Source organism: Lagenorhynchus albirostris, chromosome 1 (genome assembly GCF_949774975.1).
Source record: "Lagenorhynchus albirostris chromosome 1, mLagAlb1.1, whole genome shotgun sequence".
NCBI classification, from domain to species: Eukaryota; Metazoa; Chordata; class Mammalia; order Artiodactyla; family Delphinidae; genus Lagenorhynchus; species Lagenorhynchus albirostris.
Window position 1 is genome coordinate 155,689,375 of NC_083095.1, and position 15,555 is coordinate 155,704,929.

The following is a 15,555-nucleotide window of genomic DNA, read 5'->3' on the forward strand; positions in this document are numbered from 1 at the left end:
TATCAGGAAAAAGAGAAAACTGCTGGGTTTCTAAGTATGTTATGATTTCAGACGTCTTCACAGAGAAGGACCACAGCCCGGCCTCAGAGCAAAGCACTTTGTCTAATCAGGGGGATGAATAGGCTTCACGGTAAAGTGATGGTTGTTGAAAAAGTAACTTATGTAATGTTTCCCATTTCTTTCTAAATGTCTTTCTTTGACATTTGTCTGCTCTGTTCCCAGGCTGTGTGGGAACTAAAAGTGCAGGCCCTGGTGCTCAAGGTTCTCTTAGTTTAGCTGAAATTCCCTCTGGGACAGGTTAGGGATCTCAGGACAGGCAGTGGGTGTGGACGGGAGAGTGGAGTGTGGCCAAGGTTCGGGGCACAGCTCAGACCCTGTGTTCTGGGCTCAGCGCCCTGACCTGGCAAAGTGTCCCGAGGATGGTGGCCCCGACAAGGAGGCCTGTGGACAGGACCCCGCAGGGCGCTGAGGCCAAGGGGGTGGTGACAGGAGAGGAAGGACACGCCCCATCTGGCCAGGACGATGTGGGACTGACTTGCTGCTGCGGGTCCCACTTCCTGCAGAGAACGGTGGGATGCTGGTCCAGCACGTGGTCACCCGGCCCTCCTCGCCCCACGTGAGCCTTTCCTGCAGCTGGGCAGGCGTCCCCTCTCGCCAGCTCTGCATCCCAGTGAGAGGCGTGACCCTCACTCAGGGCCTCCACATATCAGCTGATCGTCCCTAAGCAAGGGTCCCCTTGGGGCCCAAGTGGCGCCCAGCAGGAAGGTGCAGGTGGGCAAGGCCGGAAGCCACCATCGGAGCAGCTCCTGACCCAGGGGGCCCTGGGGCGGCCGGTCTGTGCCCAGGGGAGTAAGGCAAAGGCCAGACTAAGTGGCTAAGTGTCAGGAAGGCCAACTGCAGGTGCAGCCGGATGCCCTGCGGGGCCTGGACACCTGCCTGGTGGCCAAGCAGCTCGGCGGCCAGTCCAGACCAAGGCAGACACTGATCGTCATGCAGTCTCTCCCCCTGGCCCCCACCCTGAGACCCTGACAGCTTAGCCACCCTCCTGAGATGCCCCCCAGGCCTCTGGGGACCCTGGGTCCTTTGTCCCCAGAGCAGCTACCAGACGTCTGCTCTGCTCAGAGGAAGCCTGGAGGGCCCAGACCTCGTCTACAACAAGGGCACTTTATCCTTCCTCCCGATTCTGAGGGACATTCATCCCACGTGAGGAAGCCGGGGACGTGAAGACAAACTCCCCTTTCACTGCACATAAGAGGCCCTCAGTGGGGTTGTAAGTCCGATTCCTTTCAGAGTCCAGGTGCCTTTGGCCCGAGCGAGCGTCCTGCCAGCTCTGTCCCACGCCTCCCTGGGGAGAGAACAGCGGCGAGGCACCTGGTGGACACCCACCGACCCAGAGGCTTGTCCCAAGGCAGACGAGCTGATAGCCTTAAAGTAACTGCACAGGGAGGGTCACCACCACAGTCCCCCACACCTAGACCGATGCAGACAGAGTTAAAGTCAGTATAGCACCTGAGACCCGCGGCCGCTGAGTGGGGTTGAGCCAGTCCCAGGGGAAGTCAGGGTGGATCGCAGCAAACGCCCCTGTGGACTCAGACTCCGCACCTGTAACAGAAAAGGACGCGGCAGAACCACCGAATAGATTCTAGACAGCTCACGAGTGCTTTCCCTGGAGGTGGGCAGACCCCAGCACCAGCCGTGGGAAACTGTGGCATCCAGGCTAGGGCTCTGGAGGCTCTGCCTGAGCAGCTCGGCTTCTCGTCCCCAAAACAGCCCAGCTCCTTGGTCATCTAGGCCGCTCCCCCTCAACCCCTGTCACCTCCCCACATAAATCTAGTAAGAACCTATCTACCATTCACTCCAAAGGGTTACCTTGTGCTTCCCCCAGAATACACCCACCCAAAGGAGCCACCTCCATGTCATGTTTGCTCTAAACAAGTTTGCAACGTTACCTGCCGCTTCTATTGTAGATTCCACATGTCAGTGAGATCCGGCCGAGTTTGTCTTCTGTGTCTGCTTATCTCACTCAGCATAATGCCCTCCAGGTTCGTCCACATTGTCACAAATGGTAGGATCCCCTCCTTTTTAAAGGGTGAACAGTATTCCTGTGTGTGTGTGCGTGTGTATGAATAACTCCTAAGCATTTTTGTAAGGCAGGCGTAGAGGCAATTCACTTCCTCAGTTTTTGTTTGTCTGGGAAAGACATTCTCTCATCTTCATTTTTAAAGATTGGCCTTTTTCTTTCTTTCAGTACTTTGAATATATCTCTGCTGGCTTGCAAGCTTTCTGCGGAGAAATCCACTGGTAACCTTATAGGTGTTCCCGTATATGTGATGAGTCACTTTTCCCTGGCTGCTTTCAAAAGTCTCTGTCTTTGACTTCTGCAATATAATTACAATGTGTCCCGATGTAGACCTCTTGGTGCTTAACCTACTTGAGATCCTTTGCTTCTTGAGTCTGTGACTATTTCCTTCCCCAGATTTAGGAAGCTTTTTTATCATTATTTACTTAAATAATCTTTCTGCCCCTTTTTCTTTCTCTGCTTCTTCTGGACTCCCATAATGCATCCATCATTCCTTTAACAGTGTCCCATAAATCCCACTCTTTTTATTCTTTATTTTTCTCCTCTGCCTGGATAATCGCAAGTGACTTGTCTTTGAGTTCACAGGTTCTTCCTTCTGCTCAATCAAGTCTGCTGGCAAAGCTCTCTATTGTATTTTTTTTCATCACAGTCATTGTATTCTTCAGCTCCAGAATTTGTTTGGTTTTATTTTATGATTTCTGTCTCTTTGTTAAGTTCCTCATTTTGTTCATAAATTGCTTTCCTGATTTTGTTGAGTTGTCTAGCACTGAGCTTCTTTAAAAACAATTGTTTTGAATTCTTTGTCAGGAAATTCATAGATCGCCAATACTTTAGGGTTGTTTACTGGAAATGTACTTCAGTGGTATCATGTTTGCATGATATTCTTGTTCCTTGTAGCCTTGCATGGGTATCTGTGCATTTGAACATTCGCCCCTTCCAGACTTTAAGGACTGGCTTCAACAGGAAAAGACCTTCACTTGCTGGTGGCATAGCGTGCCAGTTGGGTGGCATGTGTGGTGACCATTGGTGTGGCACTGGTTCCAGTAGCGAGAAGCACCAGGTCCAGGTCCCAGGTGTGTGCGCAGCAGTGCTGAGTCCAAGGCATGGGCGCAATGACTTTCTTGACTGTGGAAGTTCAGCTTAGAGAACACGCACCTTCCAAGCATCTCTCTCCCATTTGTCACGTACAGGAAATGAGCGGTGGCGGATATCTGGTCTCAGGTCTCCATGAGCTTGAAGAAACGCACAGCAATGGCCCGGCCGCAGCTTTAGTCAGCGCTGCAGATGCACTGTTTGGAACTATTTAGCAATTTTAACCTACTTTATTTCACCTCTGTGGAAACTCTTTTCAGGGTAAAGAAAGCAGATTGGGGCCAAAGTCATAAGACAAAGGAGGCTGAGAGTTCGTCCTTTATGGCATTTGAAGTATGACATTGACATCACTGATAATTTTGCAGAACAGGTGTTAGCATCCCTTATTACTCAGGCAATAGCTGAACAACTGTTCTTGAATTTAACGAAAGCTAAGAAAGTAAATATTACTTCCTTTGAGGAACAACTACGTTACCTATTGAGAGTCTTTCTCTCTTGATGTGCTGAAATGACTCTTCTTGTTTACATCTTTTTAAATCCAGATGAACTCAAACAGCCATGAATCAACCCCAAACAGAGGCCCTCATCTGTGAGCATCCTCGTGTTAGTGCACTAATGAGAATTTAAAGATTCTAATTAAACCCAGATGCAAAATATCTCCCTGAGTACATCCGAAAGCACCAGTTCAACAAAAAAGATATATCCCATTTCCAATGCGGTTTTAGTTCATTTTCTACATTTTTATTGTATTCTGACTTGAAGTTAATTGTTAAAGCAGTAACTGCTATTAATATGTTTAAACAGATTTGTGGGTGTCTAACAATTTGGGTAATTGTGAATAACTACAAATTTACTTAATCGATGTGTAGATACACAGGTATCTGTGCGCACAAGCTTCAATTCTCAATTATTCAAGTTAATGAACATGAGATCTTTATCTGGGGCTTTTTTGAAATCCTCGATTATGAAAAAACCCTTGGAAGTCACTTTTGACATTGTAGTCAGGAGCCCACATATTGGAGCTACAATTCAAACATCTGGATGTGAATCCTAACCCTGCCACTGCCCGTTCCCAACGCTGGGTCACCTGTGGGAAGTCGGTTTACCTCTCCCAGCCGGGGTCACCTCTTCCCTGCGGTGCTGGTCCCTCTGGCACCTGGTTCCCAAGGGAGGGGACCCCCCCCGAGGTCAGCAGTAGGAGGTTCCCCTCCTTCCTACCTGCCCGGCTCCTAGTGACCCAGTGACCCTGAGCCCTCTGGCCCTGCACTCACTCTCTGAGGGAGGAGCCTGAGAGCCTGACGACAGCCGACAGCTGGCTAATTCACCCACAGTCTACACTTGGCGGCATGCTGGCCCTGGGGCTCTTTCACGAGTCCCGTTTCCCGCAACAGTATTGGGTTGGCCAAAAAGGTTCATTCGGTATTTTCCATAACATCTTACGGGGAAAAAAACTTATCCAAAGAACCTCTTTTCTTCATTTCCCCTGTTTCCTTTTGTTTTTTAATATCTGTTTATTTATCTATCTATCTATTTATTTATTCGGCTGCGCCAGGTCTTAGTTGCGGCGTGAGGGGTCTTCGTTGAGGCATGCAGGATCTTCAGTTGCCGCGTGTGGGATCTATTCCCTGACCAGGGATCGACCCTGGACCCCCTGCATTGGGAGCGCGGGGCCATAGTCCCTCCCCTCTTTCTTTAATGGAACTCATCATGTAGAATTTTTAAATGCCAACAGTACAAGATTTTAAATGCCTTCGTGTTGATAAAATTGGAGTTTGCGAGTGTGACCAGCTCCCTACCCGTCTTTGTAAATCCATCATAGGTACTGAGGGGCCTCTTGTCTCCCATTTCACCAAGAAACCCGTAGCTTAGACACTGCCCCCCAATGCCAGGGGCGGGGAGACAAGATCGGAGGGAACCTCGCTGTTCTGCTCCAAGATTCATTCGGTGGGTTTCTGTGTTTCCAGGGTCAGGAGGGAGGGCAGGGGGCTTCCTCTGAGGGCTGAATTGGGTGGGAGTCTCACAGTAGCCCAGGGTGGCATGAGGCCTGTGTAGACCAAAGCGACAGGGAGAGAAGGGGGCCCAGCTTGGAGCCCAGCAAGGGGAGGCCGGCCGGCTGTGTAGGGGCCGCATGGGGACCGCAGACCAGGGATGACAGCAAGGGCTAAAGTCCCACCACACACAATTCAGCTCAGCACTCTCGCACGGAGGTGTCCATCTGTCTGGTTTTCTGGCCCCAGGAGGTGCGGCAGAGCGACTGGCTTTCCTGTCACCATCACCTGGCCTGTCCCAGCTCCACCGTCCCCACCCACATCTGGCTTCCTGCCCCTCCCCACCCTCCCCCATTGCTGTTTCTGATCCCCTCCATTTTTTAGACAATGTTAAGAAAAGAAATATTCAGTATCACTGTTAAAGCACCAGAAGGAAGACGTTATTCATGGGGAGGACAGTGGCGGCAGGTAAAGACCCCTGCGATGGCCTTGCAAGGAGGCGTGGAGCCGAGCTCAGATCACAGCGTGGCCGGTGGGACTGCAGCCCAGGGCCGGGTTGGGCAGCGGATGGAAAACCACTAGGAGGGAACAGCAGGTCAGAGGGGTCTGGCTGAGCCGACCCAGTAGAACCCCTACTAAAACTGGACCAGGCCGAGAGGGACGGGGTAGTGGGCGGTGGTGGCTGAAAAGACAGGCCTGGCTGAAACCAGCTCAGGGACCCTGTGCGATTTGTTCAGGGACAGCATCTTTGTCACATGTTGTCAAATGTGCTGTGTGTTAGAAGCATCTGAGCTCCAGCTGTGCTGCCCGGAGGTCTGATTCAGAGCATCCGCGACAGGCCCTGTGGGCCCACAGATGCCCCTAAGCAGCTCTGCTACTGGGAGGGGCCTCCTGCCTCCTCCAGGAAGTCCTCCGTCTCCAATAACCGAGGTCACTTCATGACTTGAGGCAGTCAGGAAACCCAGACTGGTGTAAGGGGCAGCGCTTCACTGCCCCCCACCCCAGCAGCCGTCTCCAGGCAGGACAGTGGCTCCCACCTGTGGGGGGTCCAACCAGACTTGCAGGGAAGTCTACTTCTTCCACCTCAGCTTGTTGGTCTGTGAACAGGGTAGCAACAGTGACCACCTCTAGGACGATGATGTGGATTAAGGCAGTGGTCCCCAGACTTTTTGGCATCAGGGACGGGTTTCATGGCAGACAAATTTTTCCACAGATGGCGTGGGGGGTGGGTGTTGGTTCAGGCAGTAATGCGAGCGACGGAGAGCGATGGGGAGCGATGGGGAGTGGTGGGGAGCGGTGGGGAACGACAGGGAGCGACGGGGAGTGACGGGGAGCAACGGGGAGTGGTGGGGAGCCATGGGGAGCCATGGGGAGCTGCAGAGGAAGCTTCCCTCACTCGCCTGCCGCTCACCTCCTGCTGTGCATCCCAGCTCCTAACAGGCCACAGACCAGTACCGGTCCGTGGTCTGGGGGCTGGGGACCCTTGGATTAAGGGGACAGGCTGCCCCAGGCACTCAGCACCCGGCGGGCTCCCAGCCCCAGACAGACGTCATGTCACGGGCTTCTCTATACAGAGAACCCTGTCTGATTAGTCTCTGGATTTCACTAGTGTCTTGCTCAATAAATTTTGATTGATTCTTTTCCCCAGGGGACAGGTTCAGAGACGAAATAAGAATAGAAATGTTTGAGAAACAGCCTCCACTCGGCCTCTCCCCCGGCTTTTCTAGATACAGCGAGGTTTCCACGGCAACAGCTCCTAGAGACCCCTTCCCAATGCTGACAATTGGGGGGTGGGGGGTGCTCCAGAGGCCCCAAAGGCGAACGCACACTTTGACTGGGGTGTTTGTTGGGGGAGAGGGACATTGCCGTTGCCAGGGTGACAGAGACGGGGCTCTGGTCCTCGGGTGTCAGACTCATGAGCGTGATGTTCATCAGTGACCAACCACAGAACACTGTGGCCCGAGGATGAAATCAGGGTGGACTGAAGTCCGAAAAATGAGTGGATAAGCCAGGTAGCCTGCAGTGCGGGTGCACCTGACTCCAAACATTAATGTCCAAATGCATCGTCACTAAAGAGACTGTCTTCCAGATTGAACAATAATAACAAATTTAAAGCTGATGAAAGGGCAAGCAAATAATTTAACTGGTGAGCAACTCCTCACCCCAAATTGTCGTGATTTCACTAAAAAATGACTGCATGAAACATTGACGTGTATGTGATTTCTCCTTAAGATTGGACTTGGGTCCAAAATACACACAGCCTCCATGCCCAGGGGTTTAGATTAAGTCAACGCGCAGCTTTCCCAGTTCCTCGTTGTTCACCCGTGACCCGGGCTCTCGGAAAGCCTGCCCAGCAGATGGTGCACCGAGGGCTCAGGGTTGGCCAGGCGGGCGGGGAGCGATGGCCCAGGGAAGCCACTCGGCACACGAGAAGTGCTTCGGGAACGGTGGTCTCCACAGACACCGCTCAACACTGCCTGATGGCATCAAACGTGAACTTTAAACAGCTTCGTGCTGAGCAGACAGTGGTGCCGAGAAGAGCCGAGAGGTTATCTCTGTACCGTCTCGCGGAAGCACTGTGTACACACAGTTTGGACGATAATAACAAAACACTTAACGCTGGCGGATTCGACGCTGAGTTTTCAGTACCAGGTACTATTTTCAGCACCTACCTCTGGGCTCTCATTTCACCCCATAAAAATCCCATGACCCAGGCACTATTCCTGTTGGAGAGGTGAGAACGTCCAGGCCAAATAATGTTCGCAAAGTCAGGCTGCTGTTAGGTAGCGACGCCAGGAGTGGCCTGATCCAAGCCCTCTGCCAAACTGCCCATCACGGTCTAGCAGCACCTTCGCCACATCTGCTTTAGCCGCTGTCGTTGTGTCACAAACCTCACCAAACCCAACAGCTCAAAACCACACCATCGTGCGTCTTGCTCTTGCGCTGTCGTTTGGGCTGTGCTCCACAGGTCACTGCGGGCCGAGGACCCTCCCGGGGAAGCTCACCCGCGGCCTCTCCATGAGGCTACGCCCAGCTGCATCCCGAGAGGTCACATCCAGGACCCAGACACAGATGCGTGCGTTCACGGTCCACCGTCCCTCTCGCTCCGCGGGTGAGACATCTCCGAGGAGATGATGCGCAGCCTACTGGATAGGAGGCAGGTGGCAGGTGGAGATCACTGGTGAGAAGAGCCAGCAGCGTGGGAGACAAGGGCGCAGCCGTCTTTGGAAAACACTGTCTGCCAGGATGCGTCCCTCCTAGGCTCGGGGCCGTCCCGCCGAAACACCCGAGCTGGGAGCAGCCACAGGACACTGAGGGGCAGGGTCGTGCAGTTACCTCCCTGTTGCCCACGACAGGCGGGGGCCAACCCTGAAGAGGTCCTCCAGCCTCCGTGGACTTCCGCTTCCATGCAGCCCCTGGTGCCCGTGGAGCAACTACTTCTGGCAACATTGGAAAGAAAACGTCATCCAGAAGTGTCTAGGCGGATGCTGCAGGCCTGGGTCTCCCTGCTGAGATTCAGGACCATGGACTTTACAGGTAATTCTTACAGTGCCTCTTTTACAGAAAGGAGACCGAGGGCTCAGAGATGCTAACTGCCCGGTGGTGGCTGAACAATTCAGAGAGGGTGTGAAGGAACTCAAGCCTGTCCTCTGATGCCAGTTCAGAGCTTTTCCCACGATGCCATGGAAAGGGGGGTAAAGGGCTTCCATCTCTCATGCCTTCCTTCAAATTTGTTATTGGCCTCTCCGTAATTTGAGATATAGAAAAACTGAGTAGTCAGGTAACTTGAGTTATTTAGTGGGACACGTGTTCACCAGTCCCTGACTTTGAAATTGATTGAGGCTTTATTGCCATTGTCAACAAACGGGAGTCATTACCAAGACCTGGAGATGCGCTTTTCCCCGGACACACGAAGGAGTATCGAGACGGAAGGTGGGGAAGATCCTCTCCTATTCACTGGGATCCCTCTGAGCTGTGTACCGCTGTCTGGTGGCCGGATGACCATCCTGCCAGCGTTTCTCCTGCCTTCCCGGTTCTGGCCGCGTGGACGGCCAAGAAGGAGCACAAGTTGGCTGTGCTCTATGGAGGCTGAGTCCCAACAGCGGGGGCACATGGCCCCACTCCCTAGGCCCCTGGCACGCCCACCTCCAGGGCGCCCACCCACCGTCGTGTGCTGCAGACAAGGTGGACAGGAAGGGCACGGGGTGTCCCAGGTCCCGCCTGGCCCCGCCCATATGCAAATCTAACCTTTCTGATATTTCAGCAGTATAAACCCAAAGAAGGGATTTCAACAGGAAAATATTTACTGACGGCTCTCTCCCTCATAATCTATCGATTTTAATATCCTCACCACTTTGGCTGAATGTCAATTTTACCCTGAGGACTGCTACTGCAAATCTGAACACATTTTATTTACTTAAGCCTTTCAAAATATTAGTGTTGGAAATGAGCAGAGTTTGAGTCTTTTGGTGTTCCTATTTAAAGTTTGTTTTCCTATTTAAATAATGCTGTTAATTTGCCGTGGTAATTGGGCCGACAGGCAGCGTGCAGACCACAACACGCAGAAGCCTAGGTAGCCTCGCGTTCCTGTTTTTCATTAAGTACAGTAACACACAGCTCATTAAATGCAGGGCCAACTTCCCCACTTAACCTTTGGAAGCAGAAGCACCTGATTATCACCACGATTTAACCAGAAGCCAGATCCTGTCTCCTCTGATCGTTTCTGGTCCAAATGTCCAGGCTGTGCCAATTTCTGCAAGAACAGCATTGACCAATTTCAGACCAAGGCTCATCGGGCCCCTGCAGGGACTCGGGGCAGCACTGCAGATTCTACGGCCCCCTGTCCCATCCACCCCACCTGTTCCTGCCCTGAGAAAAGCTGGGGCGGGGTCCTGAGGCCTCCAGGGGGAGGGGCCTTCAGGGGATCACACTTCCCTGCCACTTAAGTGCTCGGAGAGGCCGTGACCAAATTGCGGAAGACGCAATAATGCTCTCCCGCTACCAAGGGACCTTTGAGGCATTTTCTAAATCGCTAAATCACCAGCAGTAACGAGTATGACTGGATGTCTCTCTTTTTCATATTTAACAAAGAATTTATGTTGCAAGTGACACTTCATTCGGGACTTTTGGACTGCATCTTTAGAGACTCCCTGCGTAGGGCTTTCGATATAACAAAGCCGGCTTCTCAACTGTCCCCAGGTCCAGCCTCTCCTGCCCCACCCAGGCCCTCCCCTGTTCACTGTCCTGATGGGCAGACCGCCCACCCTGAGGTTTCCAGGGGGGGCTTCACCACCACGACTCTCACTGTGCTTGTGCCCAAGGGCTGACCTAAGCCAGACGTGGGATCTCTGTGGGATCCCTCCTCTCCCACCCAGGATGGACTAGACCAGAAAGCAGTGATGCAGGACCGCTCGGCCTGGGCGCTCAAAAAATATGCTTTAAGTAGTTTGCTGTTAGCTGGGATGCACGTCTCCACCCTAGGAGACCGAAGGAACGCCACACAGCCCGCAGACGTGCCCTGGAATTTGAATTTATAAAAATAATTCTCGATGCAAGCCTGCTTTTGAGCATTTAGCTGCTTCTATCATAAACCAAGTGCCAGGTGGGGAAAAATCAAATTACCTCAGGGTTTGATTAGTTGGGTTCACAGTAACCAAAGTTGACTGTATATATTAAATCCCAAGTGATTAAGACATAAAAAATTCCTACTGTTAAATTAGACGGTAGGTTTGCATCTCCCTACGTGAATTCCGAGTTTGCACCTGGCTTCTAACACCCCATGCAATCAATGACAACGTCACTTACATACACAAATCCAACTATGAAGAACTACATACAGCTATAATCATGTATGTGATTTAATTAAAGCCAATCACTGAAAATAGCTGTGGTGCAGTAGATGGGGTGCCGGGGAGAGGCAGGAGAGGGGGTGGCCTTGTGGGGGGAAAGGGGGCCTCGGAGCAGAAAAGCTCGCAGACTGCGTTTCTCCAGCCTTTTCCAAAACCAAAAACTGTTCATTTCCCAAAGACTCCAGAAGGTCTGTAAAGAGACAACTCGGGTCCCCGTAATAGAGGAGATGCTCTTTTTCCGATGGAGATGGTTATTCGTGATTCTCTTCCTTTGACTTTTAAACCCAGAAAAGCTAAGGGTTATAGTTCAATATATAAACATTCCATAAAATTCCCTGTAAGCAAGACTTTTCAAAGCAGTCCTAGGAAGTAATACTGGTTAAATACCAGAGATAAATTTTAACCAGCTAAATACCCCTCTACATCTTAATTAGATTGTCCTTCACCCAAAGTAAGAAAAGTTAAAGAAATCTTTGCTTTTTTCTTTTTCAATTCACCTTTATAAAATGTTAACTGAGAAACATGCTTAACATAAATGTCAAGACCCCTAAAAAAAAGGATAAAGAAAAAAGGATTAAAGGGGAGGAGATGTTTTAAAAGAAAGGTCTTGATGGAGCATGGGTGGTTCAGAGGTGGAGGCGGGCAGCTCTGGCACCCAGCCATGGTCCCCTCGACCTGGGCCCAGGTGGGGCACCAGGGAAGCCCCCGAGGGCACGGGGCCAGTGGTGCTGGTGGCGGCAGCTCAGCCGACTGAGACAGCATGTTAGAGTCAGGAAATAACCAGAACGACGGGTGAAGAAACATCACTAATTTTTTCCTGAAATGTCTACCCTCCCACCAGCCAGCGTGTGTGCTCTGCCACCCCTGAAAAGGTCGTGGGCGCACACAGTCCTCCATCCGAGATGTGCGTCATCACTGACTCACGCGGGACCTCACGTCCACGGCAGGACAAAGAAAGTGTGAGATGCGTCCAAGCCACACCCCTACCTCAAACGTGCGTGGAGTTGGGGCTCCGTCATGAAAAACATGGAGCTGCTGGGGAAGCACAAAGTACAGACAAAGCCCCAAACAGACGCTGCACGGGGTTCTAGGACCAGCTCCACACCGAGGGCTGTGGTGATGGAAAGCAGTGTCCTCAGCTGAGGACGGTTTTAAGAGATGGGGCACAATGGACTAGTTGCAGGCCAGGAGCCCAACCCCAGGGTCAGGCCTGCTGGGACAGACCAGGGGCCTGACCGGCCGGTGGGACAGCCCCCCAACCCCGGGCCCCCCTTGGGGTTGCAGCCCTTTCATGGGAGGTTTGCTGGGTCCGAGGTCATGTCCACTAGCAGAGGTCCTCATCACCCTTGGAGAGACTGGACAACCCAACCCACCTCCGTCCGCTGCCCCACCCGCCTCGCCAGGCGGAGGGGGGGGTGACCCTTCACCCGCGTAACCGCAAGAGTCAGGAACAAGCTCTGATTTGTTCTGCGTCAACTTCTCCTGGAATGGCTCCACCAGGGCGCCAGGCACCCAGGATGAAGCCGCCTGGTAACGTGCCTCCTCATGAACAGTGCTCAGCCCCGACTCCCTGTAGGCGGGCTGTCCCGCTGAAGCTCCGCAGGAGAGAGAGCCAGTTCCCCAGAAGCAGGGGGTGGGGCTTCGAGAGGAGGGTCTGAGCCAAGGCTGCTGGGTGGACGTCCCATCCCTGCCATCCCGGCCACATCCTGGCAGAGACGTGGTTTCAGTAGTGAGAAGCACCTCCCTGCAGACCGAAGCGGGGACAGCGAGAAGGCGGTGCTGGCGCTGGGTCTGCTCTGGGTCCCTGAGCGAAGCGCACTGGCCTCTGGGCTTCTGCATGAAGCCGGCTTTTGTGTAATTCATGTCATTGTTCAGTGGTTTGGGGCGTCCTGTTCTGAGGCCCCACAGGGCCCCGTCCAATGGACACAAAGGGATGAGATAGATGTCTCCTCTGTCATGTTGTCGGTCTCATCACCTCCTGCACGTTCAGAAACTTCATTTTAAAAAGAAGGGAAAGGACCATTGAAGGTGCGGGGAAGCGCCTGGAAAGTTACTGGAGGAGGAAAGGGCACCAGCTCCGCCCTCGCCTCCTGGGGACGGAAGGCGACACAAAGGCGCCAGAATTCGATTCCAGAGCGAAAGGCGAGGCGCCCCGTGGCGCGGCCGCGGATGCTGGACCACCCTGCCAGGGGGAACGGCGAGTGGGGGGGATGGTCCCGTGCTCACACCGGCAGAAGCGGCCCGATCCTCCAGCTGGATGGGGCCCCTGCCCTCCGCCCCCCCAACCCCCGTGCGAGGGCAGAGGATATGAAACCGGGCCCACGTGGATGCACACCGGGATCTCTGACTCCAAGCCTGTGAAAGTCGACTGAAAAGCCGTGATGGGGCCACTGCAGGTGCTTCAGCCGCGGGACCAGGAGCAAGGCAGGAGTCGACAGCCTAGCTCTCTGGGGAACACGGGCCTGCAAGTCTCACATGTGCCACTGTTGTAGAAACACGGGTCATTTCAGAAAACTCCACAACCAGGATTACATCACCTTGGTGTTTGTGTGCGTGTACACATCCCATGTATCTTTGTGCGTGTGTGTGTGTGTGTGTGGCATGTGTGTGTCCGTGTGTGGCTGCGATGTCTGAATGTATGCGTGCATATGTGTATGCATGTACACACATGTGTGCATGGGTACGTGTGCCACGTGCGTGGGTCTCTCTGTGTGTGTGTGTATGTGCACGTGTGTATCGTGCATGTACGAGTGTGTATCTGTGTGTGTGTGTTTGTACACATGCACGTGTGCAGAAACTTGAAAGGAGCAGGCTGTGGAGGAGCTGTGGGGAGCGGTCCCTGGACACGGGGGGGGAGTTTAGAATTGGTTCTGTGACGCGGAGAAGAAAGTGGGAACCAATTGCTCAATGTGTGTGTGCAAACGCCCCGCAGGAAGCCTCTGCAAGGCAGGGAGGGATGTAGGGGACGGTCCCCCCACCCGAAGGTTCTGCATAGGCTCAGGGGCTTGTGCCCAGGGTCCACGCCGGGGGCTGAGTCTCAGAATCAAGGCCGCAGATTTGGGGTCCCGAGGCCTGGGGGGGTCACGGTGCCTGGGTGGCAGGGCGCCGCAGGGCAGGGGGACCTCAGGCGCCCGTGGGGTCGCAGCTTGGAGGAGGGAGGACATGGCAGCGGCGCAGCCGTCACAGAGGCCTGCTGCTTGTGTCTTTCAGGAATTCGCCGACACGGTGTCCCAGCTGGTCACGCAGAAGTTCCACGAGTTGGCCATGGGCCTGGCGTCAGCGCACGCCCGCCACAAGGCGCTGGCCGGGATCGTCATGACCCAAGGTAATGCCTCTTGCTTTCCCCTCGGGCACCTCACCCACCAGGAAGGAGCGTAGCCTAGCGTGGGCTCGAGCTTGGGAACCAGGACTCTCTTCCCCACGAAGACACGGAAAGAAAAGCAGAGATAAGACCCAGACTCAGTGACAAAGTAGATGACCAGCTGCCCCAAAGCTGCCTCCACACACACAGAGGACTGAACACACTCCTTCCTGCCCCCACCCCTAACTGCTCACTAATGGAGTCCCCTTCTCAGGATGACAGAACTGGCAGGAAACAGTCCATCCAACCATCAAGGCCATGGCCGCTCTTACAAGCCAGGTTGGGAGAAAGTGATGCTTAATTTTAAGCTGTCACTTTTGGTGAAAACACCTCACTACTAACCTACTAATAATAAATAGCTAGCTGGTTATTTGAATTCAACTGTTTCTAGTTCCAAAGTTTGGAGCGAACTGGTAATGACCTACCAGAGAATGATTATTGAAAACAAATAATTGACTTTGGCGCTAGTTAGGTTTCAAAGACACACACTTTCTCTGCCAGTGTAGACCAAGTCTAAGACTTGAAGAGACCATCTACCTGATGTCCAAAAATATGGATGTTAGAAGTCGACTAACAGCCAGACGACTGGCCCATTTTTCCCCTCATTCTGGACGCCCAGGGGCTCCTGCAGTGTCAAGTGCAAGGCCACTGGGGTCAGGACATATGATTTAACCCTTCCACTTTGGGCAGCTTAGTAAAATGGAAATAAAAATGCCTCTTCACAATGTAACTTGGTGCCTAGGATAAAGTACATGAAAAACTTTGAAATGTAAAAATTACTCTATAATGTTCTAAGTCAAAGGCAATTCTGCTCCATCAATGATACTGTTGAATTTGGTGGCAGGCATCCCGCCCGATCCACTCACATTCGGTAACACCTGCCCCTTTATAGAATAAGAAATGTCCCAGATTGAGGGCTAAGAGCCCCCTCAGTCCAGACCACGGCTGCTGGAGGCGGCGCTCCATCCACGTAGCCACGGCAGCCACTAACCGGGCGCGGGCTCCACTCTGCACGCGTAATGGGTGCGGAGGACAGACACGCCCCCCCCCCGGGGACATGGTAACCAGGACGCAGTGGGGTGGCACCCAGGGTTGAACCCAGCAACTCTTGTGACTAGCGCTGTGACCAGGCCAGCTGGCCTCTTTGGGACTCGGTTCCCCACCTTTAAAAGGGGGTGATGGTCA

The 15,555-nt window shown here is 53.1% G+C and overlaps 1 protein-coding gene across 1 annotated transcript in view; it reads left to right on the forward strand.

Annotated features, from left to right (window-relative positions):
* The window catches only part of ADARB2 (adenosine deaminase RNA specific B2 (inactive)), a 363,438-nt gene that overhangs the window by 316,580 nt on the left and 31,303 nt on the right, over window positions 1-15,555 (forward strand). The window contains exon 4 of the mRNA XM_060170687.1: window positions 14,220-14,334. Within this exon, the coding sequence (XP_060026670.1) occupies window positions 14,220-14,334 (115 nt within the window). The remainder of the gene's footprint in view (window positions 1-14,219; window positions 14,335-15,555) is intronic.